Source organism: Diospyros lotus, chromosome 7 (genome assembly GCF_014633365.1).
Source record: "Diospyros lotus cultivar Yz01 chromosome 7, ASM1463336v1, whole genome shotgun sequence".
Taxonomy (NCBI): domain Eukaryota; kingdom Viridiplantae; phylum Streptophyta; class Magnoliopsida; order Ericales; family Ebenaceae; genus Diospyros; species Diospyros lotus.
This window is the reverse complement of record NC_068344.1, coordinates 26371955-26399890: the sequence shown is the minus strand read 5'-3', so window position 1 is coordinate 26399890 and position 27936 is coordinate 26371955. Positions and strand designations below refer to the sequence as shown.

Below are 27936 nucleotides of genomic sequence, written 5' to 3'. Positions count from 1 at the left end.
TTCCTTCCAATAGTGGAAATATATATAATATCATATATAAACATTATATACTGTATCAGTAAATCATGTTTCTTATATGATAAAGGAAAAGCCTTCTACAAGCAAGCATCCTATTGGACCAGCAAAAGATCAAAGATAAAGGAGGATAAACCAGTTACTTCGGCGGTGAAGGTTCAAAACTGTGAGCTGTGTTACCATGATTCCAAGGTTGCAAAACAACGTTAGGCAAGAGCTGCAAAGGCTCAGAAGAGCATAAAATCAAAAAAATATATCCAAACTAGGCGCGTCAAGCGGCTGGAACTTTTTTGCCATCTTCAATAAAGAAAATTGCAGCTTCTGGTACCTGAGGTGGCCCGGGCAAAACTTTATAAGAACGTAAAAGTCCACATCCAAACATAAGTCATGTCATGCCAGCATGTAAATAGGCACTCCTACAGCTATAAAAGACAAAGATGTCCACAAAATATTAAAAAAAATAATAATAATAACGGGCAACAGCTAATGAACCCAAACCTGTTCAGTAAGCAAGTTCATAACAAATAACTCCAGACAACCTAGATTTGAGTTCAAGTTGGGCATCAAAGCCATCATAGTTGAAATAGAATTGTGAACGAACGTTTAGGAACCTCTTAAAATGAGTTTTCTACGTTTTCCTTACTAATTTCAACATTTGACATTTGAAGAACACGATTCTCCAAAAAATTTTCCCTAAATCATCTCCATCTCCTCTCTAACAAGCTAAAAGAAAGAAAACCATCTCTCCCTTTTTCCAAACATATGTTCCAATTTTCTAGATTAGAAATAAGTTTTATATACTTCTAGCACCCAAAATTGTTTTCCAAATTGTCTATGGAAAATGAAAACTAGAGATTTTATAGAAAATTGGAGATAAAAAATTATAAAAGGGCCTGGTGGGTACCTCAAACTAAGTCAATGAAACCCAGCAAAAGGGTGGTTAGAATGTATGCGTAAGTGCATTCACTAACCCTAATTCAAAGCTCAGTTGCAGAAGTTCGAGTCAAACTGTGAAGGTAACAATCCCTTGGACCTCTCCATTTCATATCAGCGATTAAAAGATATTTGCCTTGAATGCAGATACATTGTTCATACAACTCAGTAACGTCTTAACCCAACCCCCCTTGATTCACCCCTGAACAAGAGCCTCTCAAATTCGCAACCAGTTGGTCTCTTGTTTCACTCCATCTCCTCCCAACCTAGCACTACCTACTGAGAAGACTGAATTGTTTCATCAGAGTACTACCTCAACCCCTTTTTCAAGCCTTGATAAGCTTTTATAGTGCATCCCCCAAACTGATGAGCGTTTTGAACTCCCATCCAGTCCAATTGATCATTCGACTAGGCGAACAGATTATCTAAGAGGCCAGCGCTCACCATCAGAAATCTCCACTGATGATATTCAAAGTTAACTCTATGTTCAGCTTAATATAGACGGTGCTACCAAAAGCCAGCCAGTTTCTCAACCAGCTCTTCTTCCAATCCACTCCCACTACTTATCAATCCCTAATCATGATCTGCAAGCGCAGCACCTAGGAAGTAACCTGGAAGTTCTGACACTTAGCAAAAAAGGGGCAATAGCGCCTCCTAAGATAATTGAGATAGCAATTCCTACTCCTCCTGGTAATCAAGCTGACTGACACTCAATCCCCAGTTCCCACCAAAACCCCTTCCTATTTTGCTAAAAGGAATATCAACTTGATCATACAGTCTAAAGTCCAAAATTACTTCCTAACTAATCACCTTGCCCATATGAAGATTCAAGAGACGACCATCTGGAAGAGACTGCTATTGGTCTGAAGAAGGGAAAGAGTGATCATCCAGTTGATTTCAGCCCCTATCACTATTGAAGACTATTTTCTCCATGGAGGAGGTGAAACCATTTCAATTGACACAAGAATCTCATTACAGAACCATTATTCATCGTTTCACTCATCGTTCTATTCAGAAAGCTAAGAAAGCTGCATCAGGCACCGGTCCACCTAAAGAGGGGCAAGCTACATAGTGCCCACCCCCAGGCAAATTACACTCACCTTTGGCTTTCCTGCGTAGGTCTTGCATGACCACCACCCATTTTTTTGTTGTATTGTTCCAGGGTATAGTATTTCTGGATAGGCTTCTTTTGTTTGTTAGTTTGGTTATGCAGTTCCCTGGCATTGCTCTAGGTGGTTATTGGGGAAGCATGTCAGATGGCCATCCTTGCCTTGTGGACTACAGCCCTAATGCATCATCCCTTTGCACTTAATTGAGCTCTTCATGCTAAAATTTGCTAGCCCCTTTGTCCCTGGCAGGACAGCCATCCCCCCCCCCCCCCCCCCCCCCCCCCGGGTTGAGTTTCCTGGATAGTGCTTCTAGGCTTTGTAATTTATTTTTGGTTTGTAGCCCAAAGCCTTGGTTCATTTCTTCAGCCTCTCTCGCCATTGTATTCCTGTATGGGGTTAGATCCCCCCCCCCCCCCTTTTCTTTGTTGGTTAGTTGGCCATGGGCCTCAATCTCTCAATAAGAGAGAGAGAGAGAGAGAGAGAGAGGGGGGGGGGGGGGGGGGGGGGGGAGCAGTAGAAGAAGAAGGAGAAGCAGGCAAATAACTAATTTGGCTTTATGCTTGGCAAGCTAACAATGGAAGCTCTCTATGTATTGAGGCATGTAACGGAACTGTTGGGAAATGATTTAAATTGAGTAGTCTTAATTTATGAGTTGGAAACCTAGTGGGCTTAGCCACCCAAGAGACAGACATTAAGACATTCATTAACTAGAAGAGTTATGCATTAACAAGGAACTCCAAAAGGCATTTATAGGTTAGGAAGACATCCCAAAAGACATTAATAAATTAAGAACTCCAGAAGGTTTGTCTCCAAATATTTAAAGTCGTAATTAAAAGATCAAATGATTATCATAAAAATATTGAGCACCTAGATATAAGGTTGAGAAGTACTTGGTCCCTATTGGTTTGTGCAAAACTGGTAGGGAAGGAGATTGAATCCAAACTAAGTTGAATCCTGGAGACTTGTCCAGTTATAATTGAACTACATCAAGGATTTGCATCAAGCCCATACCTCTTTCCATGGATGAACTCACAGATTACATCTATTAAGTGGTGCTTTTGCATAATGTTATTTATGAACGATGTTGTCTTGATAGATGGGAAAACAAGAAAACATGAATATTAAGTTTGAATTATGAAAGAACTCCTGAAAACCTAAAAGCTTCAGGTTGAACAGGTCAAAACTAAACAACAACATATCCAGCCTTTATCCCACTATGTGAGGCCGTTTACATGAATTCTAGACTTCCATGTATTTCTATCCTTTGTCATATCTTCAATTAGGTCCATACACTTCATATTAAACTTTAATGTCGCTCCCAAAGTTTTCTTGAGTCTGCATCTACCTCTTTTTTTGACTAATTGTTCCATTTCATCAACTTTCCTTACAGGAACGTCTCTTGATCTCCTTCTCACATGACCAAACCATCTTAGTCTAGTCTCTCTCATCTTCTCCTCGATTGGCACTACTCCTACCGTATTACGAATAACCTCATTTCTAATTTTATCTTTTCTTGTATGACCACACATCCATCTTAACATCCTCATCTCCACTATGCTCGTCTTTTGCTCATGCTGGTATTTGACTGCCCAACATTCTGAGCCATACAACAAAACTAGTCTTATAGCTGTCCGATAGAATTTTCCTTTCAATTTTAATAAGATTTTACCATCACATAACACCCCCGATGCATTTCTCCATTTTAGCCAACCTGCTTTAATTCTCTGTGTGGCATCCTCGTGAATTTCTCCATCTTTTTGAATCACTGATCCCAAATATCGAAAATGATCTTTTCTTTATAAGATTTGATCTTCCAATTTTATTATAACATCCTCCACTCTTGCATTCTTACTAAATTTACATTCCATATATTCTGTTTTTTTTCTACTTAATTTAAATCCCTTAGATTCTAAATTGTATCTCCACAACTCAAGTTTTGTATTCATTCCTTTTGTTTCATCCACCAACACTATGTCATCTGCAAATAGCATACACCATGGCACCTCTGTCTGAATGTCTTTAGTGAGTTCATCTATTACTAAAGAAAATAAGTATGAACTTAGTGCAGAATCTTGATGAAGTCTCATTGTAATTTTAAACGGTTCAGTATCTCATCCGCATGTTTTGACCATTGTCTCTGCACCGTGATACATGTCCTTAATGGCTTGTATATAGGCTTTTCGGACTCCTTTCTTCTCTAAAACTCTTCATAATACTTCTCTAGGGACCCTATCATAGGCCTTTCTAGATCTATAAACACCATATGCAGGTCCTTCTGATGATCCCGATACCTTTTCATTAGGCGCCTCAGTAGGTATATAGCTTCCATTGTTGACCTATCAAGCATGAAACCAAACTGATTTTTCGAGACCTCTGTTTCTTTTCTGAACCTCTGCTCTATTACTCTCTCCCAGAGTTTCATGGTATGGCTCATTAACTTAATTCCTCTGTAATTTTCACAGTTTTGAACATCTCTTTTGTTCTTGTATATAGGAACCAAAGTACTCTTCCTCCACTTATCTGGCATCTTTTTTGATTTAAGGATCGCATTAAATAATTTCGTTAGCCAGGAGATGCCCTCTTCTCCCATGCATTTCCTTGCTTCTATTAGTATATTATCCGATCCCACCGCCTTATGATTTTTCATCTTTTTTAATACTTGCCTTATTTCATTTGAACTTATGCGTCAATACAATGTATAGCTCACGTTCCCTTCAGAGTTACTAAGATGTCCCAACCTAACTCGTGTTGCCACCATCATTAAATAATTTTGTGAAATACTCCTTCCATCTCTCTTTAATCGCTCCCTCATTCACTAATACATTTTGATTTTCATCTTTTATGCATTTCACTTGATTTAGATCCCTTGTTTTTCTTTCTCTTACTTCAGTTAATTTATATATATCCCTTTCTCCATCTTTTGTATCAAGTCGTTTATATACATTCTCATATGCTTTTGACCTTGCTTCACTAACAGCTCTTTTTGCTGCCTTTTTGCTTCTTTATAATTTTTTAGATTTTCTTCATTATTGCACTAATATACAGCCTTATAGCAAGATTTCTTATTTTTAATTTTCAATTGTACCTCTTCATTCCACAACCAAAACTCCTTAAGGTTAGAGGCTCTACCATTTGTCTCTTCAAGGACTACCTTTGCTATGCTTCTCAGGGCATTAGCCATTTCTCTCCACATTTAGTTTGTCTGTCCTTCTCTATTCCATTCCCTTCTACCCCTTAATTTTTCTTTGAAGATTAGTTGTTTCTCCCATTTTAAATCCCACCAGCTAATTCTTGGATTTTGTTTTATGTGATTTTTTCTCTTCCAATTTCTTACTTGGACGTCAAGTACTAAAAGTCTACGTTGAGTAGTCAAACACTCTCCCGATATCACCTTACAATCCCTACAACATAACCGATCCTCTTGTAAGTAATATATTTGGGTGCTTGATGTGACAGCTATGCCCAAACAAAATATAAATTGCATCTCGGGCATCAGGTGATACAATGTCACGTACCTAGGGTTGGATTGGAAATTGAGAGAAATCAGAGGGGAACTAGATGGAGAGGGAGGAAAATGCAGCAAGAAATGGGGAAGGATTACAGACAGAACAGCAAGGAGAGGGAAATCAAAAAGATCAGGAGAGAGAAATCAGAGGAAAATTGAAGGGAGATTGTGAGAGAATTCAAGACAGGGAATCAGAGAATTCATTCATCAATTCAAACATAATCCTTCCCATTCTCAGTTGCGGCTTATATATAGCCTAACAACCTCCCACATGCACCCATATGCAGTACAACAATTATAATGACAATTATAGCCTCAGGGATCCTTGGAGTTATGACAATTCTCCTTTCCTTGAGAGAGTTCTTGTCCCCAAGAACTTACAACAATTGCGCCGTCATTTCTTCATCCAATACTAGCTCTCTCTATCTGGTTTATTCCTCTTTCTCTCTTTCTCCATCTAGGCCTATTCCTCTTTGCCCTCATGTTCTCATCAACTAGAACAAAACCACGAGTTATTACCACAACTCGTACAATTGCAATCAAGGTTGCATCTACCTCCAAGGTGTAATAGACCATTCCCCTTGTGTTTGCAATAGCTACCCAATCAAGATTGCTGGTACTCAAGGTCTAAGGATCCAATATGGTGCCGAAACATGTCAATATGTCTACATCAAGTGCCTTTAATGAATTTAGGCACTCCTTGTCGTAGGTAGCAGCTGAAACCTGCAACCCTAAAACCTTCAAATGATGATCATTCTGAAATTCACACATCCGACCAGTTACCACATATGTTCCCCTCTTCTCATCATCTTTGATGTTGGCTATTTTGAACTCAGATGATTTGACTAACTAATTCTTCAGCCACAATAGAAAAATGTTGAACAAGCAGAATGTCTTCCTCTAGTCTCAGGACCTCATCATACTTATGAACAGGTTTCTGATAGCCAATATAAGACTATTCCAATCTGGATTGCCCGATCAAAACTTCTTTGACTGCATGTGAAGTGTCAAAAACTTGATCCAACCTAAAATTGTTGTCACGAACATCATCACTCACAGCTCCGACCAGCTTTATAACTGACTTATCTAACAAATCAATGTTTTGTTCCAAATCTAAGGAAAGACTCCAGCACCAATATCCACACAAATGGATGGTCCTTTAGTCGGATTTACCTTATCCAATGCTATTCCATCAGCATCTTTTTCTTGCTATTTGCCAACATATTTCGGAGGTTCACTCTCCACATCCAATCTCCCTTCATCTTCGGAATCCTGAGTTATCATTGACGAGCTCACTTCAATTACAACATCAACTTCCTTAATATTGATTGAATTTTCAGTTGGAACCTCCTAATTCCATGCAAATAATTCAGCAATTTCTTTTTCTTTGTGTTTGTTGGAATATCCCTCTACGTGAACTTCTTTTTCAAATAGATCAAATGGTCCCTTTGCAATTACTGCCCTAGCAACCTGATCATTACAGATTCCCTTTGGATAATGCATTTCACTGCCAATATCATCTCTGATGTTGCAGTCATCCTTCTTGATAATTCTGCCTAAATCAAAATACTTCGTATGCGCATACTCGGAGGTAAGCAAAGAATCATTCTCTTTCGGCGGCTTCATTTTCAGAAACTCCTCTTGGTTAGAACTTTCGCGATGATCATCTAAAACATTTCTTCTCAATTTATCAAAAAATTCAGCGACAAAGCTAACCTTATACTTCCTAGACATCTTTGCAAAATCCTGTAGCTACTCGTGTATAACATTGCCCATCTCCTCGCACATTTTGCTGACCCAAGAATCTAATTGTCAGATCCACAAGGATCTAGCAATGCTTGAAAGTTGAAAAGTTGATCTCTCCCGATTGGTAGAGATCTCAGTAAGAACAAGAAGGATCTCGTGAGTGGATGGAAAAAGAATTAGAAGAATAAAGAGAAAAGGAGAATACGAGAGAGATTGAAAAGGGAACTAAGAGGGAATTTAGATGTCATTCAAATTCTCGATAGCTCCAATAATAAGGTCAGTCGCAATTTATAGCCTTCCCTCACATGCTACATCTCCTACCCAAATAACCACAAAAGTAACACAACTCACTACTGCCCCTACACAATGGTTTATAGCATCCTCTTTCCACTACTTTTTATTTATTACAGTATGCCCCAGGCACATGACACTAATTTATGTTCGTGTGTCTCATGATTCGGGCCAAACTCATCACAATTTATGTTGTATCCCACTGAGAATACAACATTCTTTTGTTGCAATTTAGACTCCATGCATGTGTGCACTACTCCCCATGACTGACTTCCCATAAACAGGGCATCCCACTAAAAATGCAGCATTCTTCTACTGCAATTGAGACTCCAATTGTCTTATGCGTGCACAGCTCCCCATGGTCGACACCTCACGAACAGGACCCTTCAAAGACCAAGGAGTAGGAGTTCTGTACATACTAAATCCAACCTTTCCGTAAGCTATTCGGCTCTAATTTAGAATCACCTCAACACAATTCAATAGCCGAGAAGCACCCGCTCTTCTTTGCCTTTCCAATTCGAACAAAGTTAACCAGATTTCAAAGCCGAAATCAACCTCTTGTTTCCTTTACTCACAGCCTTGAATTCGATTAGTATTACCGCCTATGGAATTCTCTTCACTGATTCGCTTCTATGAATCGTCGAATTTCTAATCGGAATCTCCCGAATCACCTCGCACTCAGTTTAGATAATAGCTAAGGTTGCCTTTCTGAATCACGACTGTAGTAGCTAAAGTCCATTGGTTTTGTCGTAGCTAAGAGAACAACTTTTGATACCTTCAGAACAGATCAAAAATGAATGCTGTCGAGGATCAACAATTGCAATTGTACGGCCGAAATTCTTCTGATCTGCTTCGTCTTCCACTTTTGGCCTCAGACGTTGGCCAACGCTCTCCTCTTCGGAATCCTTAGAACTAAATTTGCCTTAATTCAGTTCGCTCCACCTAAAGCCCACACCACTTGTAATCGATCCACTCTAAAACAGTTGTTATGCTCCTCCTAATTGAGAATCAATCTCCTCTCGAGTCAACAACCTTGAATCCGTTTCACTGACTCGCCGTTATCACCTCCTAGTGACCGTGGAGGATTTGTTCAAATCTGTCTCAAATCGTTGTTCAATCACTCCACCGAAGTTGCCAGAAACACCGTCGGACAATGCTTGGCTTGCTCACTTCCAAAAATCGAACAACACTTCCATATCACAAGCCGAGAGTTGCCCGCACCACCTTCACAATCTGGACCTTAATCACGCTAAAATTCACCACTGGAATCACCGACAGTGAAGTGATCGAAAATTACAAAGCAGTAGCTGAGGACCGTCGCTAGGGAACAACAGCCAAGATCGAATGGATTTGCTTGCCTTTATCACATCCAGCGACTTGGATCCAACTACTAGGATAGCCGAAATTTACACAAGCCGCAGAAATCAAAGGCTCGTCGTTGATTTTGTAATTCACCACGTCGAAAGTATCAATGTCTCGAGAGTCCGATGAGCTCTCGTTGCAACTCCTTGAATCGCCTCTATTAAATTCGTTTGCAATCAACTTTCGAGGATGGCCTTGCTTTGCTTTGAATCTAGCTTGATTACTTCAAAATCGGATTGGACCACTATTGAATTTCCGAATATTGTTGATCTACGATCAGCTTCCAAAAATGGCAGGCGAAGAGCTTCCAAGAACCGGTTGCTCTGATACCAATCGTCATGTACCTAGGGTTTAGCCTAGGGTTGGATTGGAAATTGAGAGAAATCATAGGGGGATTAGATAGAGAGGGAGGATAATGCAGCAAGAAATGGGAGAAGATTATAGACAGAACAACAAGGAGAGGGAAATCAAAAGAATCGAGAGAGAGATTAGAGGAAAATTGGAGGGAGATTCTGAGAGAATTCAAGAAAGGGAATCAAAGAATTCATTCATCAATTCAAACATAATCCTTCCCATCCTCAGCTATGGCTTATATATAGCCTAATAACCTTCCACATGCACCCATGTGTAGTACAACAATAGGCATAATTGTCTATAGCTAAGGACAAAGATCTATAACAAAAAAGGAAAAGAAAATTACAATTATTGTGTAGTGCATGTGAGCTAACCACTATTATGATGACAATTATAGCCTTGGGGATACTTGGGGTTGTGACATACTGGCATCAGGTGATACATATCGAAGATGCAATACTATTGCAAGAGAATGTTACATAAAGGGAATTATCCAGTAATCAGAAAAAATGCAAGATACAAATAGTAAAAGTTCTATCTACAAAAGTTACAAGGCAGTTTTTCCACAATGCTATATTTTGCTTATCTGTCATGTCCATTCTTGTATAGCATGAGACAATTATGATTAGTTAACTTCCAGAGTGCCATATTAGGAAAGAGAATTTATTTTCCTATCCATGCCAGATGGTGCTTAATGAACCAACTTATTAGGTAAACTATAAACATGCTTAGACAATATATCCCGAACCTATACGGCTTAAATACTGCATAGATAAACATGGGACCAATCTACCATGACAGATTAATCAATAAGTCTTTCATTTTATTCCTACAAGAGGTGATATTAAAATAAGAAATTTCCCAAAACCAATGAGGACATGCTAAAAGAGAAAAGGAGAAAAAGTAACTTACAACAGGCCAAGTCTCTGTAATGAACTCCACAATGTCATAGGATATGTCTCCTTGAACATCAATTTGCTCTTTTTCAGTTGGCCCCTAACACCAAACAATTAAAAGATATATCAAGACAAAGGTACATATTTAGCACAGAAAAGGTTTGGGGCTGCCACTTAAAATCCACCTTAACAACGGAGGCACCAGTAGCAAACTTCTTTCCAAGTTTCTTCGAAGCATCACTAAGTTTGACACCTACAATTTTACTCCACAAATTTTAAGTGGAAGAAAACCATTATAATAGCTTACAATTTGAAGAATACAGCATTTAGTAGAGCATAGTGCTTACCAAAAAGTTCCAGGCCTTTTACAGTGGTTATGCATTTTCGCTTATTACGTACAACCTTTTCAATAACAACTTCTTGTTTCTCCTACAGTTTGAAACAAGAATTAGGCTAGTCTTACATTTTGCATCTATAGCACCTTCACATAATTTATCTTACTCGCAGTCTCATACCAGGATCATGGAGATGAAGGTATAAAAAGAATACATACATAATTCCCAAGAAGGAAAAGAAGCAGATGATGCCAGGAACATATCATAACTTATATTTAACAATTAGAATGTAGCAGACACATAGATTCAGTGGCATCTCAATTCTCAAATCTTGTTAAAAGACATGGCAGCAAGTAATAAAAACAAATACATTCTATTTGCGGAAGATGTATAATTTTTACTAAATTCATCAAGTTCCTGTACATACTCTTTCATAACTTTAAAGGTAAAGTTCAATATAGACCACAAAGATAATTAAAGTTCAACATAGATCACAAAGATAAAGTTCAATTTAGATGAAAAACATCACACTTTATATACACTATCCTATCACCCCCAAGTATTTCTCTTTTCACAACTGCTCTTTATCTAAGCAAAATATGTCTATTCCATTGCTTATCTGCTGTTGGATATATTTAATCTTTATGCAACAGAAGGCTAAACTGGTCTTCTACCATCATCCTAATTCATATTCAAACGAATGAAATTGGGTAGCTTTAATTTTCCCACAGCCTTATGACTTATATCTCATTTTCTTTTCCTTCATAATTCATAAACCTTAAAGGTGGTATCATAAACCTTGAAGGTAATATCAAAGCAGATACCAAGGATTTTCTCCAGCCATTGTTCCTTCTTTAGTTCTTCTATTTATTTATGTTTTCTCTCTCAGGAATTTACTTTTGTTTCTTCATTCATCACCAGTTGAATATGGCAACCAATGTGGCAATCACCATTCCTAGAGTTTGACAATATATCACACGTGAGGTTCACAGATAGGTTGTTGACTATAAGTTCAGAATCGTGTATAATCAGTAGATCAAGCCTTTGGGGCATCAAATCTCAAAGTTGGGCATGGCTTCAATAAAAGATTTCAACTTTTTCTATGTTTCACACACTAAAATGTCCAATTAGTGCATCAGAAGATTTAGTAAGAAGGTGATTTAATGTTGGTCTCCAAAAGATAGGGTGAGACAATAGCAGTGTTGAGTTGAAGTAGTCCATACAGGTCTATTTGTGTCCCTTATCCAGCATTAGGATATGATAGGTTATAGCAAAATTAAATTAATCAACAAGAGATTATAACTATTAACATTGCCAAATGTCTAAACCATCTTAATCACGTTCACACATTTTGTTTCAACAGGTGCCACTCTAACCTTGTTATGGATAACCTTATTTCTAATTCTGTTTTCTTCTCAATCCAACATAATATCATCAACTCAATTAGGCATATAGTTTACACAAGTTGGTACTTAATTATCCAACCTTCCATGCTGTCATGACCCCAAGGATAGTTTAGTAAATATAATAGTAGGAGTTAGCATACAATATACAATAATTGTAATTTCTTTTCCTTTTTTTCTGTTATAGGGTTTTGTCATATTCTATAGGCAGTCAGGCTAGTAGTTATATTACACATGAGAGTATGTGGGAGACTGTTAGGCTTTATATAAGCCACAGCTGAGGTTGGAAGGATTATGCCTAAATTGATTGAATGACTATTCTTATTTTTCTTTCTAGAATTCTCTCTCACTCTCTCTCCAATTTCTCTCTCTTTCTCTCGTTTCCCCCTAAATCTTCTTCTCTATATTGTTCTCCCTTAATTCCTCCCTCAATTCCTTCCAATTCCTCTTTTAACCTATCACGAATCCTAGGTTCGTGACACATGCCATACAACAGAGCTAGTTTCATAACCGTCCAACAGAACTTTGCTTTTACCTTCGAGGAAATTTTACAATAACATAAACTCTATAAACATTTCTCTACTTCACAATCCTGCCTTGAGTGACATCCTCAATAATCTTCCCATTTTTTAAACAATTCATTTTAGGAATATAAACTAATTTTTCTTAGAATAACTTGACATTGAAATCTCACCACAACAACATCTATACTTTGATTTTTACTAAACTTATATTCAATAAGTTTGACTTTCAACCTGATTAACTTTAAACTTATGAATTCTAAAATGTCCCTACATAACTCGAGCATAGTATTCATGCCCGCTTTTATCTCATCCACCATGATAATGTTGTCCAAAAATGGCATGCGCCAAGATACCTCTTTTTATACATGCTTAATGAGTTTTTCCATGAGCAAAGAGGAAAAGGCTTTGTGAAGATCATTGATATAGTAGAAGTATATTAAAAGAGCATTAGTATCTCCTCACAAGACCTAACACATATTTCTACTCTATGATACATATATTTAATAATGAGTACATAAGCAATCGAAACTCCCTTCTAAAAAGCTCCACAAAACTTCTTCAATGACATCACTATATCTACTAAATTTTTAAAAATATAAATTTTAACCTACATATATAATATTAATTTTTATTAATATTCAACATTAAGCTATTTCAAAATAATATAATTGAATATATGCATACAAATAAAATGAGTTAAAACTTATTAGTAATTATAAATATTCAAAATGAAAATATAAATATTTTAAATATTCCTGCATTCATTCAATAGTTAATCCTAATCAACTTTAACTTATGACTTAAGAGTTCTCTTTTTTTCCAAAATTTAGGTTCCCTTTTAAGACTTGTTAAACAATTTTTTGCGTTCTAACAATTATAAATTATAATTTATAAGTTAATTTTATGTCAACATATAAAATATACACATAGTTATCTCTATATAGAGATAACAACATAGAACATTTTTTATGACTTAAAAAGGACTTAAAATTTTGATTGACATGTTATAAATCTTGTGAAACTTAGGAAGGAAACCCTAACTTTTAATATGTATATACCACTTAATTAAATTCATAGACTATACACCTATATATATATATACAAATACAATGGGCCATGGGCTCTAACATAGGATTAACCCTAGACTATAACCATATAACTCAACACTCCCCCACAAGCTGGAGCATATATATCATATGCATCAAGTTTGATACAAATATATTCAATGTGTCGACCCCTGAGAGACTTAGTGAAGACATCTGCTAACTGGTCATTGGAATTAACAAAATCTGTGGTAATACAGCTAAATAAAATCTTATTTCGGATGAAGTGACAATCAATCTCGATATGTTTGGTTCTCTCATGAAAGACTGGATTGGAAGCAATATGTAATGCTGCTTGATTGTCACAAATTAATCTCATCTGTGATATCTACCCCAAACTTGAGCTCTTGAAGCAATTGTTTTAACCAGATAAATTCACATGTTGCCAAAGCCATAGCACGATATTCTGCTTCTGCACTCGACCTAGCAACAATCTCATGTTTCTTCCTTTTCCAAGATACTAGGTTTCCTCCAACCAGAACACAATATCCTGAAGTAGACCGTCTATCAGTAGGAGAACCTGCCCAATCAGCATCAGAATATCCGACTACTTGAGTATGACCTCTGTCCTCATACAATAGTCCTCTACCTGGAGCTCTCTTAATATACCAAAGAATCCAGACTACCGCATCCCAGTGGCTATCGCAAGGAGACTGTAAAAACTAACTGACAACACTGACTGAGAAAGAAATATCTAGGCGAGTGATAGTGAGATAATTAAGTTTTCCGACTAGTCTGCGATATCTTCCAGGATCAACAAGAGGCTCCTCCTGTCTTGGTAAGAGCTTTACATTATGGTCCATAGGAGAATCTATAGGTTTACAATCAAGCATCCCAGTTTATTCCAAAATGTCTAACACATACTTTCGTTGAGAGATAACAATACCAGAACTGGACTGAGCAACTTCTATGCCAAAAAAGTATTTAAGTAACCCCAAGTCCTTAGTCTGAAAATGATGGAAAAGATATTTCTTCAATTGAATAATACCATCCTGATCATCACATGTAATAACAATATCATCCACATAGACAACCAAATATATACACCTCCCCTGTGATGTGTGTTTATAAAAAACCAAATGATCAGACTCACTACGAGTCATACCAAAGTCTTGAATGATAGCACTAAAACGACCAAACCAAGCTCGAGGAGACTGCTTCAACCCATATAGTGAGCGACGAAGTTTACAAACCTGCCCAGACTCCCCCCGAGCAACAAACCCAAGACGTTGCTCCATATAAATCTCCTCCTGAAACTCACCATGTAAGAAGGCATTCTTAATGTCCAGTTGATACAACGGCCAGTAGCACATAGCTGCTATAGAGAGAAACAAACGCAAATAGGACATCTTAGCAACAGGGGAAAAAGTGTCACCATAGTCAAAACCATAAACCTGAGTATACCCTTTAGCAACCAAACGGGCCTTAAGGCAATCAACCTGCCCATCAGGACCCACCTTAACAGTATAGATCCACCAACAGCCAACAAGAAATTTCCCTGGGGGTAACGGAACCAAATCCCAAGTACCATTGGAATGCAAAGCAGTCATCTCATCCACCATTGCTTGTCGCCATCCCGGATCAGAAAGTGTCTCACTAACAATCTTAGGTACTAAAACAAAGGATAAGGAAGACACAAAAGCACAAAAAGGAGACGAGAGACGGTGATAGCTAAGAAAATTATAAATGGGGTGAGGATTGCGAGAAGAACGGGTACCTTTCCGAAGGGCAATAGGAAGCAAATCCTCAGAAGGCAGTACCGCAGTAGGTGGAGAGACTGGGGTAGGATGTGAGGCAGCAGGAGTCGCTGAAATAGTAGGAGATACGGGAGAAGGCGCAGGAACAACATCTCCACCGAGAGGAAACTGAGGTTGATGACGCTGATGATAAACCTGAAAGGGGGTAGAAGAAAGAACAGGGAGAATAGGAGCAGGAGGACTTGCGGGAAGAGGGATTGTCTCAGAAATGGGTTGACACTTGGAATGAGGCGAAGAGTAGAAAGGAGATAACTCAAAGAAGGTAACATCTGCCGAAAGAAAATAGCGGTGGGTGTCAGGAGAATAACACCGATAACCCTTCTGAAGGCGAGAGTTACCAAGAAAATTGCAATTGATGGACCGAGCAGACAATTTATCTTGACTGGGAGACAGGTTATGGACAAAGCAGGTGCAACCAAAGACACGTGGAGGAAGAATATATAATGGTTGATCAGGAAACAAGAGAGAGTGAGGAATCTGGTGCTGAAGAACCGAGGAGGGCATCCTATTAATGAGATAGCAAGCAGCAAAGATAGCTTCAGCCCAAAAGCGAAAGGAAACATGATGATGCAGAAGAAAAGTGCGAGCAATTTCAATCAAATGTCTGGTTTTACGCTCAGCAACCCCAATCTGCTCTGGTGTATATGCATAAGACGACTGATGCAAGATCCCCTGAGAAGACATAAAGGTAGTAAAGGGAATAGAAAAATACTCGGGAGAATTGTCACTGAGCAATACTTAGACAGAGGTATGAAATTGCATTTTGATTTCAGTACAAAAGGATTCAAAAATTGAGAATAACTCGGAACGATTTTTCATTAAATATAACCATGTGCAACGAGAATAATCGTCGATAAATGTTACAAAATATTGAAAACCCAAAACAGACACGACACGACTAGGACCCTAGACATCGAAATGAACTAAAGCAAACGAGGACACAGCCCGATTATTGACACGCTTTAGAAAAGAAGTGCGAGACTGTTTTCCAAGTTGACAAGACTCACAATGAAAGGATGACAAACTAGATAAACTGGGGACCATCTTCTAAAACTTAGCCAAACTAGGATGTCCCAAACGATTGTGGAGAAGAGCAAGAGACTCAGTCACCGAGCAAGCAACAAGTGATGTAGGAAGGTTGAGATGATAGAGACCCTGCGACTCACATCCGACGCCAATCATCTGTCCCATACCGCGATCCTGGATAATAACAGAATGATCATTAAAGGTGATAGAACAATTTAAGGCACGTGTAAGTTTACTAACAGAGACAAGATTAAAGGAACAATGAGGAAGATAAAGAACAGAATCTAAAGGCAGAGAAGGTAAGGATTTGGCAGTGCCAACAGCTTTAGCAACCGCTTTGGACCCATTGGCTAATGTTATAGAAGATAAAGAAATAGAGTTAGTAAAATGAGAGAACAAATGGGGATTACCAGAGATATGGTTAGAGGCACCTGAGTCCAGGACCCATGGTCCCAAAGAGGATGACTGAGCGAGACAGGCAGTGGAATCACCAGAGTGGGTGACATAAGCAATTGTGAATGAGGTTTGTTGTGACGTCTTATACTTAAGATACTCATCATAATCAGCCCCAGTGAGAAGGATAGATTGCAGTGGATGACCATCAGAGGACTCAGATCGAGAACCATCAGCATGAGCAACATTAACACGAGGAGGGCAACTATGCAACTTATAACATTGTTCCTTAATATGCCCCCCCTTGTGATAATAGTTACACTTGGGGCGTTTGCCCCAATTACCACGATCTCCTCCCTGTTCGCCACTACTCTGAACCTGTGAGGCCATGATTGAATGATCACCTGCAGAAGAGAGAGGCACTATAGGAACAAATGAAACCCGAAGAAGACGAGAATACACTTCATCCATAGTAGGTACAATAGGACTGGCAAGAATCTGATCACGAACAAGAGCAAGTTCAGAGCCAATGGTAGCAAGAGTACACACCATGAAAAACTTATCCCACTGAGCTAGATCATCTGCAGCAATCTTACCAGCAAGTAACAAAGAGTTAAATTCAGCTTTAATAGAGGCCATCCATGATGCAGTCACCAATCAAGACCCAGTCCAAAGCCGACCCGACCACACCGAAACAATATTTTAATACTTCTTAAATTTTAGAGTTCTACTTGATTTAAGATTCTACTTCATGTCTCTACTTGATTTAAGATTCTATTTCATATTTGATTAAAATTTTATTTTTATTAGGATTCCAGTTAACTTTTATTTATAATTTATTTCTATTAGGATTCTAGTTGGATTTTGTTTTCCAAATATTAGATGGATTTGGATTAGCCAAATACTATAAATATGCTTAGGATCTAGAGTTTGTAATCAAGTTTTGTCAATACAAATTTCAACAACCTATTTGGATTTTCTTAGCAAAACAAGTCTTGTTTTTGCGTCTTCTTGAAAGCCAACATTTGGCCATTGAAGTTTGCTCTTTCAAGAGTTTATTTTAGTGTGTTCTTTCACATACACGCTACACGCTGCGTCAGGTGGTATCAGAGCGGTTCATCAACCAATCAGATGGCCAATCTTGAAGGTAACAGTAACAACCAGCCTCGTGACGGTAATCAGAGGTTGTCCGCAGTTTGGAGAGCAATCAAAGAACAACGATAAGTAACTCGTACTATCCAACAGTGATTGGAGCAAATTAGCAACTAATTGGGCATCTTACTACGAGTTGATGATGACAGGAACCTGAATAATGGGGTGAATCAAGCCGGAGCGAGAAGACTACCCATTAATCATGTCCTTGTTAATCCTAGAAGACCAATGATTGAAGATAGCGATGAAGAGGATGATTTTGGTCGAGCAATAGCTAACCCTGGTGGTAGAGGGGTTAGGAGAAATGCGCATCAGCACAACCACTGGGGCAACAATGAGTATAAACTAAAAGTTGACATTCCTATCTTTAGTGGAGATCTTGATATTGAGGGGTTCCTAGATTGGATCACTGAGGTTGACCATTTTTTCAAATACATGGAGATCCCAGATAAACGACAAGTAAAGTTAGTGGCTTACAGATTGAAGGGCGGTGCATCTGTTTGGTGGGAGCCATTAAGAGAGATGAGATTGAGGGAAGGCCGACAGCCAGTTCAAACATGGAGACGAATGAAGCAATTGTTAAAAGGTAGGTTTTTACCCCCTGACTATGAACAATATATGTTTGAAGCTTATCAAAGATGTGCACAGGGAATGAAGAGTGTGAATGAATATACCTCTGAGTTTCTGTGATTGGCGAAGAGAAACCAATTGTCAGAAAGTGACAATCAACAAGCAGCTCGTTACTTGAATGGATTGAAACCTGCTATTTGAGATAAATTTGGGGTTTAGATGGTTCTGAGTATGCAAGAAGCAAGGAACTTAGCTTTAAAGGCTGAGTTAATGTTGAGTGAAAGAGCTCATAATGACAACTATCGTCGATATAATGGGAATGAAAATAAACAAGCAGCCTTTGATAAAGGCAAGTCAGTTCAGGGAGCACAACCTTCCAATCCACCCCATACAGTCAACCCTAATAAGGCTACAACGGGGGGGAACATTCGAGGTACTACTTCTAATCTTCCAAAATCCCCTAATCCTTATGCAAAGCCTATTCTTTTAAAATGTTTCAAGTGCAATGAAGTTGGGCATCGATCTAGTAATTACCCAAGGAGGAAAACAATTAACATTTTAGAAAGGGAAGAGAAAGATGTTACTGAAGATGAAGTATATTGCGAGCCTGATGGGGAGGATGACGAAGAAGATTATGGACATGGGAAATATACCTGTGTAGTGAGGAAGTTAATGCTATCTCAAAAGAATGAAGATACTACTCAACGGCATAAGCTTTTCCGCACGAGGTGTACGGTGAAAGGAAAAATCTTTGAGTTGATTATTGATAGTGGAAGTTAGGAGAACATCATAGGAAGAGACGTGGTGGCAAAGATACAGTTAACTCCTGAAAAACATCCAAGCCCTTACATGATTGGATGGATTAAAGAAGTTGGAGGCATGAATGTGGATGAACGCTACAGGGTGCTATTCTCTATTGGTAAGTACTCCAACGAAGTCTATTGTGATATTGTTGATATGGATGCTTGCCATATTTTATTTGGGAGGCCTTGGCAATTTGATATGGATGCTAAGAACTCGGGTAGGAATAACACATATCAACTTGAGAAAGAAGGCGTTATACTTTGTTACCCATAATGGAAAAGAAGCAAACCAAAGCTTCTAAAGTGGAGGGGCAAAATTTTCTTACCATTACACATAAGCACACTGAGTTTGTGAGGGAGTGTAAGGATACTCAAGAGGTTCACTTATTGGTTATCAAGGGAGAGAGCGTGAGTGAGCCACTGAAGGTGAATCAAATTCCAGTGGAGGTGCAGGGATTGTTGGAGGAATTTCTTGATGTGGTTCCTGAGGAGTTGCCTAATGAGCTACCTCCTATGAGGGATATTCAACACCACATTGACTTGGTTCCTGGTGCTAGCTTGCCTAACCTACCACACTACAAGATGAGTCCTAAGAAGAATGAGATTTTGCGTGAGCAGGTAGAGGAATTGTTGAGAAAATGGCACATTCAGACTAGCATGAGTCCATGTGCAGTGCTAGCATTATTGACACCAAAGAAAGATGGAAGTTGGAGGATGTGTGTTGACAGTTGAGCCAACAACAAAATTACTATCAGGTACAAATTTCCAATTCCTAGGCTCGACAACATGCTTAATCAACTTGATGGGACTGTGATTTTTACCAAAATTGATCTTAGAAGTGGTTATCATCAAATCAGAATTCATTGGACCTAGAGATAAGTGGAAGATAGCTTTCAAGACGAGAGATAGGTTGTTTGAGTGGTTAGTCATGCCCTTTAGATTAACCAATGCACCAAGCACTTTCATGAGACTAACGAATCAAGTATTACGCCATTTCATTGGTAAATTCGTTGTGGTGTATTTTGATGATATTTTGATATACAGTAAGTCTATTAATGAGCATGAGGGGCATATTTAGGATGTGTTCAGGGAAAACAAACTTTATGCTAATTTAAAGAAGTGTACTTTTATGAGTGAGAGCTTGTTGTTCTTGGGCTTTCTTATAAGCAAAGAGGGCATAAAGGTAGATGAGAAAAAAGTGCTAGCTATTAGAGAGTGGCCAACCCCTAAAAATGTCAGTGATGTGCAAAGTTTCCATGGGTTAGCAACTTTCTATAGGCAATTTATCAAACACTTTAGCAGTACTGTGGCTCCAATTACTGAGTGTTTAAAGAAATGAAAGTTCCATTGGGGTGAAGAACAAGAGCAAAGTTTCACCTTGATAAAAGAGAAATTATGTATCACTCCTATCTTAGCTTTGCCAAGCTTTGACAAATTGTTTGAGGTTGAGTGTGATGCAAGTGGAGTGGGTATAGGTGTTGTGTTGTCCCAAGAGAAGAGACCAATTGCATTTTTCAGTGAGAAGTTGTGTGAAGCCAGAAGAAAGTGGTATACTTATGATAAGGAGTTTTATGCAGTGGTGAGGGCCCTTAAGACATGGAAACATTACTTGATTACCAAAGAATTTGTTCTTTACACGGATCACCAAGCTCTTAAGTACTTGAGTAGTCAAAAGCAATTGAGGAGTGATATGCATGCTAGATGGTCTGTTTTTATTGATAAATTTCCATATAAAATTGTGCATAAGTCGAGACAGCATAATCGAGTGGCAGACACTTTGAGTAGGCGTGTGGATTTGATGAAGACCCTTAGTGTTGAGATTGTTGGGTTTGAGTGCTTGAAAGAATTATATGCGACAGACGATGATTTCAAACATGTGTGGGAACAATGCATGTCTCAGCAACAGTCAGAAGATTTCTATGTGCATAATGGGTTTCTCATGAAGGGAAATCAGTTATGCATCCTTTGCGCATCCCTTCGTGAGAAAATTATTTGGGATTTGCATGGTGGTGGCTTAGCAGGGCATCTTGGCAGAGACAAGACTATTGAAGCTATTATGGGAAGGTATTATTGGCCAAGAGCAAGGAGAGATGTTTCTATTATTGTGGCGAGATGTTATATATGTCAAACAGCTAAGGGGCACTCTTCTAACACTGGTCTCTACATGCCATTGCCTGTTCCCAATGCTATTTGGGAAGATTTGTCTATGGACTTCGTGTTGGGTCTACCGCGAACCCAACGAGGTATGGATTCTGTTTTTGCAATGGTTGACAAGTTTTCCAAGATGACGCACTTTTTTCCATGCAAGAAGATGGCAAATATAGTAGCTACAGCCAAACTGTTTTTCAAGGAGATTGTTAGACTACATGGAGTCCCTAAAACTATTACTTCGGATCATGATACAAGATTTTTGAGTCACTTCTGGATTACCTTGTGAAGAATGTTTGATTCATCTTTGAATTTTAGCAGCACAGCACATCCCCAGACTGATGGACAGACAGAGGTGGTGAATCGTACCTTAGAAAATCTGATTCGCAGTATTTGCAAAGACTAGCCAAGACAATGGGACCTAGTCATAGTTCAAGCGGAATTTTCCTACAACAACGCCGTGCATAGCTTAACAAGAAGATCACCATTCTCTATCGTATACATGAAAGTTCCTAATCATGCATTGGATTTGGTAAAATTGCCAAAGGTACTAGGTTTCAGTATTGCAGCTAGTGACTTAGCCGAGCACGTTCAAGCAGTTCAAGAAGATGTCAAGCAAAAGTTGCACGAGGCAAATAAGAAATACAAGACAGCAGCTAACAAGCATAGGAAGCACAAGGTATTTGCTGTTGGAGATGAAATCATGATATTCTTGAAGAAGGAACGGGTTCCAACAGGACAGCAGAACAAGCTCAAGCCAAAGAAGTATAGTCCTTACAAGATTACAAAGAAGATCAATGATAATGCTTATGTTGTGGATTTGCCAAATCATATGGGTATTTCCAAAACATTCAATGTTGTTGATCTTTCTTTGTATTTGCCGGACGTTGAGTTGTCATACCCAGATCATAATTCGAGGACGAATTCTTCTCAAATGGAGGTGAATGATGTGGTCACCAATCAAGACCCGGCCCAAAGCCGACCCGACCACGCCAAAACAAGATTTTAATACTTCTTAAGTTTTAGAATTCTACTTGATTTAGAATTCTACTTCATATTTGATTATAGTTTTATTTTTATTAGGATTCCAGTTAACTTTTATTTATGATTTATTTTTATTAGGATTCTAGTTGGATTTTGTTTTCCAAATATTAGATGGATTTGGATTAGCCAAATACTATAAATATGCCTAGGATCTAGAGTTTGTAATCAAGTTTTCTCAATACAAATTTCAGCAACCTATTTGGATTTTCTTAGCAAAACAAGTCTTGTTTTTGTGTCTTCTTGAAAGCCAAGTTTCAGTCATTGAAGTTTGCTCTTTCAAGGATTTATTTAGGTGTGTTCTTTCACACACACGCTATACGCTGCGTCAATCCGACCAAGAAAATCAAGAAGAGTCAAACCATGTTGTCGTAAACTGAGTAGATTAGACACCACTGAATACAGGTGTTGAATGTCATTAGTGTATAACACCTTGGCCTAAGCCCACAATTCACAGCACGTGGTATAGTTAGTATAGATCAGATGAAGAGAGGGATCAATTGATTGCCACAGGAGACTGCATAACAGAGCATCAGCTCTCTACCACTCAGGTTTATTTGTGGTCACATTCTCAGCCCTGGTAGTCAGATGATCCTGTAAACCTTGACCCATACACCATAGTTCAACCGCCTTGGACCAAGAGATATAATTGGAACTGCCCATCAACTTCTCAGTAGCAATCACTAGAGAGGGAGACAAAATACCAGAGAATGAGCCAGATTTACTAGTACCAGCCATGTTGGACACAAAAGAGCCCTACAAGATCAACAGATCTGAAACAAAAGGGTTACATAAGCCAAAAAATAAAGGCTAGGTGATCCCACAGAGAATGAAGTGTGGAGGCGCGCTGGAGCGATGGCAGATGGTGGAAGCCGGTGACCGGCGACGGCGGATGGCGACGAAACCACCAGGTCTGGGATGGACTGAAGGAGGCGAGTCCAATGGTGAAGACGGCGTTGTGATCGGAGCACTGGTGAGAGAGATCGGAGCAAAAAAGGCTTCGTGAATAGTGCAAGAGAGGCGACGCGTAGCGGCGACAACGGCGACGTTCCTCCGGGGGTCAACAAATCGAAGGTCGGGGAACGCAACGGCGATGGTGGTGTGCCTGATCGGTGGCCGGACGATGAAGACCCGTTGCTGACCAGTAGCGCGAGCAGCAGAAAGGTAGTGGGTCGCGACGATGGTGGCACGGCAAGCTGCGGCAGTCGGTGGCGACGCGATCGACGGTGGTCGTCAGTGATGTGAGCAGCGGCGACGGCGGCTAGGGTTTGTATGGTGGTTGCTAGGGTTTGTATTAAAAGCTAGGGTTTGTATGGCTTTGATACCATGTGAAACTTAGGAAGGAAACCCTAACTTTTAATATGTATATACCACTTAATTAAATTCATAGACTATACACCTATATATATACAAATACAATGGGTCATGGGCCATGGGCTCTAACATAGGATTAACCCTAAACTATAACCATATAACTCAACAAATCTAATTTTAAATAAAAACAGAAAAATTAATTAACAATATAAATATCGTGTACAGGACAATATTATCCAAAAAAATCTTGGCATTAGCCACTATGGACTGCTACAAGCCGGTACAGACCAGCATGAAAGCCAGTATAAAATACACTTAATTTTATACCTTTTTCATTTGGTAAATGCATACCAGCTAGAATATAATGGTATTTACTACTATGATTCATATTCCTCAGTTAAAGTCTTCTTCAAGCCACACTTCTCTTTGAAAAGTTCAAGCACTTGTCGGCCAACCTAATATGTTTCTAGGAATATTAGGAAACTAATGGAGATGAAGAGGCCTAACTATTTTAGAATGTTATAGTTTTGATTTTTTTTAATTTTATTCTTCTTGTTATTTAGGAATTTAGAGAGGATTAGGAGTTTTCTACTTCTGTTTCCTACTTTATTTTATATTCTCACTTTAGTTAGGGCTAATATGCTATGCTTTTGTTTCCTTATTTGATTAGGATTTCTAGTTTGATGGGATTTCATGAGTTTATATGGAATGAACAGTTTCCCACTGAATATTAAATCAATTAGGACTGCTTGTTGATACAAGTAGGGAAAAAATCGAAAATATTTTTGCAAAAGCCAATTCTTCATAGAAGCATGCCAGAATCTAGTTCGCCTTATCACTATTCAACAAGTTAATTCGGGCGACCAACCCATATGGTCACACTCACTTCAAAACCAGATATTGATAGACAGCACACACAGAGATAGAGAAATTAGCTCAAACCAGGTAACCCACAAACTATGGCTCACTCATAAACTTGTGAACTTTCTATGCTGAAACAAGGAATTGCCACAGTAACAGAATATAAAAAAAGAAGAGAAAAGAAAAGATTAACAGAAACAAAGTATGCAAAGGAACTAAAGGAAGAGGGAAAATAGATAGGGAAAAAAACAAGGTATAAAAGTTACTTTAATCATACAGCAAATAAATAAACCACCTACTACCCTAGTAGTAGCACCAAGGCTCATTTGTAGCATCAAGCAGACAAATGAACATAAGACTGCCTACTCTCTAGTAGTAGTCTAGTGGGAAAACTCAAAAATCATCACTAAGAAGCTCCAAATTGTATGAACTCTGTTACCCTAAAGAGATGATTTATGCATATCTGATGAATGAGAAAACTTTTTCCATTCTTACCTTCTTTTTTATCTTCCCGCCAGGAAGGCGTTTGACCTCTTCTTGCTTGGAAGTTGAAGAACCACCTGCAAACAATAGAAGCAGACTTAAGGTTGATCACTGGCAGAAGGTGATTACAGTTAGAGCTGGCAGGAATTGGCCAAAACTAAGGAATCTTGAAAAGACACCTAGAAAAAATATGCACACAGATTATACAAAATCAAATTCTAGTCATCACAAACAGGAGCCACATTAAGTACAAACCAAGGTCCACACACATGAACACAAATGCATGCAGAGAGAGAGACAGAGGGAGAGAGAGATATATTATGCTCACTTGCAGGAGAATAAAGGTGGGGCCTCATCCTTCCTGATCTAAAAGAAATGTGTATTACACTAAGAAAATAACTAGTGCCCCCAAGAACAAACATAGGGCCTACCAAAATAACTAAGCTGAACTTCTTAAACTGTCTGATGAGTTTCAAAGTTGAACCATAATCTAAAAGAAATCTGTATTACATGAATTGAATCGAACTTAGTGAACAGACAAAATATACCATAACAAACTCAGGACAAGCAATACACACGAGTTTTTATACAAGAAAACTTCTTTTCATAAACGTGCAATAAAACTTACTTTCATTTTAGAACAATAAAATTCTGATTCAAGACAAACCTTTTGTTTTTTCATATATTATCAAAACCAATAGTTTTTATTTTTCATGGGAGTACACTAAGCAAAATGATTCCATATAACAGTTCCGTCATTGGAACCCCTGTGCCAAAGTAAATAAGTGATCCCCGTGTGTATCAGCAATACCCCTGCCCTGCGAACTGGGACCAAATCTAAGCATCAAGGATAACATCAGCTATCATTATCAGCAGTATTCTGTCAAAGAATTCACAAAACTTTTATTACAAGCAAAATCTAAGCATCAATCAATAGTGTTGATAATCTAATTCATAATATACAATCAAATCCATCACAATATCACATAATCAATGAGCATAGCAAAAAAGAATTATCTAAAGGGTCTTAGGTATCAAAAAGTCAACTTTGAGGGTTAGTTTTTGATACATAAAACCCCTTGATTTTTTCTATATCCCTTTTTTTTTTTTTTTGACTTGGGAAATATATTAACTAAACTTTTGCAGAATTTTCCTCTATAAAAATTTAGATCTTATGTAGGTTTCTAAAAGGTTAAAAATGGTTTAGGTATGTTTTTATAAAGTTAATGGAAAGTGAATATTAGAGCAAATTTCAGGTATAATTATGTAATTGTCCCTAAAATCTACAATACAACACCAAAGCTGCAAAAATGCTGATGATCAACAGGAGATAGGGCTAGGCTGAGATGGAGAGGATCTTCAAGCACTTCAGCTTCAGCAGCATGGATAACAACCTAATCAAGGATGTTAACAAGGTACTCCAATATCCCACTCTGTATTTGGTACAAGGATGAAATTGTTTTGGTACCGACTGGTACCAGCCAGACTGGTATCGCCAGTATCATACAAAAAGTTGAGTATTAGATATGCTTAGAAACAGAGCACCTATACCATACGATATTGAAAAACCTGATCCATGCTCTAGGGACCAAATATCATACCTGAAAACTATTTAATAAGCCCATCCCTCCCACCCCTCACCGGGGACCTACTCCAATAATCCAAGGATATGAAAACATTTGATGGGACACTGAACCCCAAGACAACTGCACTGATCGATCCCCATAAGCACAGATATACATGGCCATAATAGCATTTCACTATTGGTCCAACGATCAGAATATATCATCATTATTGCAAATGAATATTTTTTTCGCATCCCACATTTCTTTACTCTATGATTTCGAGCATCAACATACAATTGAATCTGAGACTATCCCAAGCAAAAACTATGACTTCATAATTTAAATATTCTTTCAGATATAACACAGTCGCATAGCGAACACACGATTTCATGAATTCATATTGCTAGAAGGAACCAAGAAGAAGCTCAGGAAATTTAAATAAGAACTCCAACCCCAAAAACAAGAAGATAGAATACCGAGACATGGAATTACCGGAATGGGCAGTTCCATCAGAGATGGAAGTGGTCTGGAGCCGGTCGGAGACTTTATCAGCTTCCTTCTCGTTTTCCTCTGGGAAACAGAAAACAAACCATAAATAACAAAACGAAGTTAGGGTTTTTGAGGGTTCACGGAGGCGACCTTTGAGAATATCAGGGTAGAGATCAGGGGCGTTTTGGATCAACCAAGGCTTGCATTTCTCGAAATCGGAACCGAATTCGCAGTACTCAGCCGGCAATCCACACACCTGACAGTAAAGCACTCGCACCGGCTGGGGCTTTTCCGCCATTCTCTCCGCGGAAGAACTGTTGCGAGAGAACAAGAAGCGTCTCAGTTGTTCCAAATAAAGTACAACCTACGGAAACAAAATAAAATTTGAGAGTGGCAAATGCGTTTTTTTTGCGCCCGCCGCTTATAAGCCACGCCACCGGCAGCAACACGTGAGATAACATGGCTAGCCACGCCCGCGAAGATTAACGCTCACAATAAATTAATTTTCGTATCAATAAATTATAAATTTAATTTTTTATCTTATGAGTGAGATAAAGTCTTAATTTATAATTTATTTCTTTAAAAAATAAAATCCATCACCTTCAGAGTCCCTCTCCATCGCTCACATAAAGAGAAATGAGATAAATCACGAAACTCAACGACCAAAGATCGAACATGAGACCTTTCACCGATTATATAACGACTATAGTCCAAGATTCTTCAATTGTGTCTATCCCCAATCGCTAGACTATGCCCGT

At 38.5% G+C, this 27936-nt stretch overlaps 1 protein-coding gene across 1 annotated transcript; it reads right to left on the bottom strand.

The window, feature by feature from the left end:
* LOC127806466 (translation machinery-associated protein 22) lies at positions 1 to 27574 on the bottom strand. Its single transcript, XM_052343778.1, has 7 exons — positions 27329 to 27574; positions 27182 to 27259; positions 25137 to 25201; positions 10559 to 10640; positions 10397 to 10464; positions 10228 to 10311; positions 1 to 343 (listed from the first exon to the last, which is right to left on the bottom strand). Exons 1-7 carry the CDS (start codon positions 27474 to 27476, stop codon positions 287 to 289), a joined length of 582 nt encoding a protein of 193 aa, XP_052199738.1. The 5' UTR covers positions 27477 to 27574; the 3' UTR covers positions 1 to 286.
* Positions 27575 to 27936: the final 362 nt, after the last annotated feature.

Excerpts from the sequence above, each read along its gene's own strand:
- LOC127806466 (XM_052343778.1), bottom strand. The coding sequence starts at position 27,476 with ATGGCGGAAAAGCCCCAGCCGGTGCGAGTGCTTTACTGTCAGGTGTGT. Across the intron at positions 10,641-25,136 it reads GCGGGAAGATAAAAAAGAAG|GAGAAACAAGAAGTTGTTAT; the intron begins GTAAGAATGGAA and ends TTCAAACTGTAG. Across the intron at positions 10,465-10,558 it reads AAAAGGCCTGGAACTTTTTG|GTGTCAAACTTAGTGATGCT; the intron begins GTAAGCACTATG and ends GTAAAATTGTAG.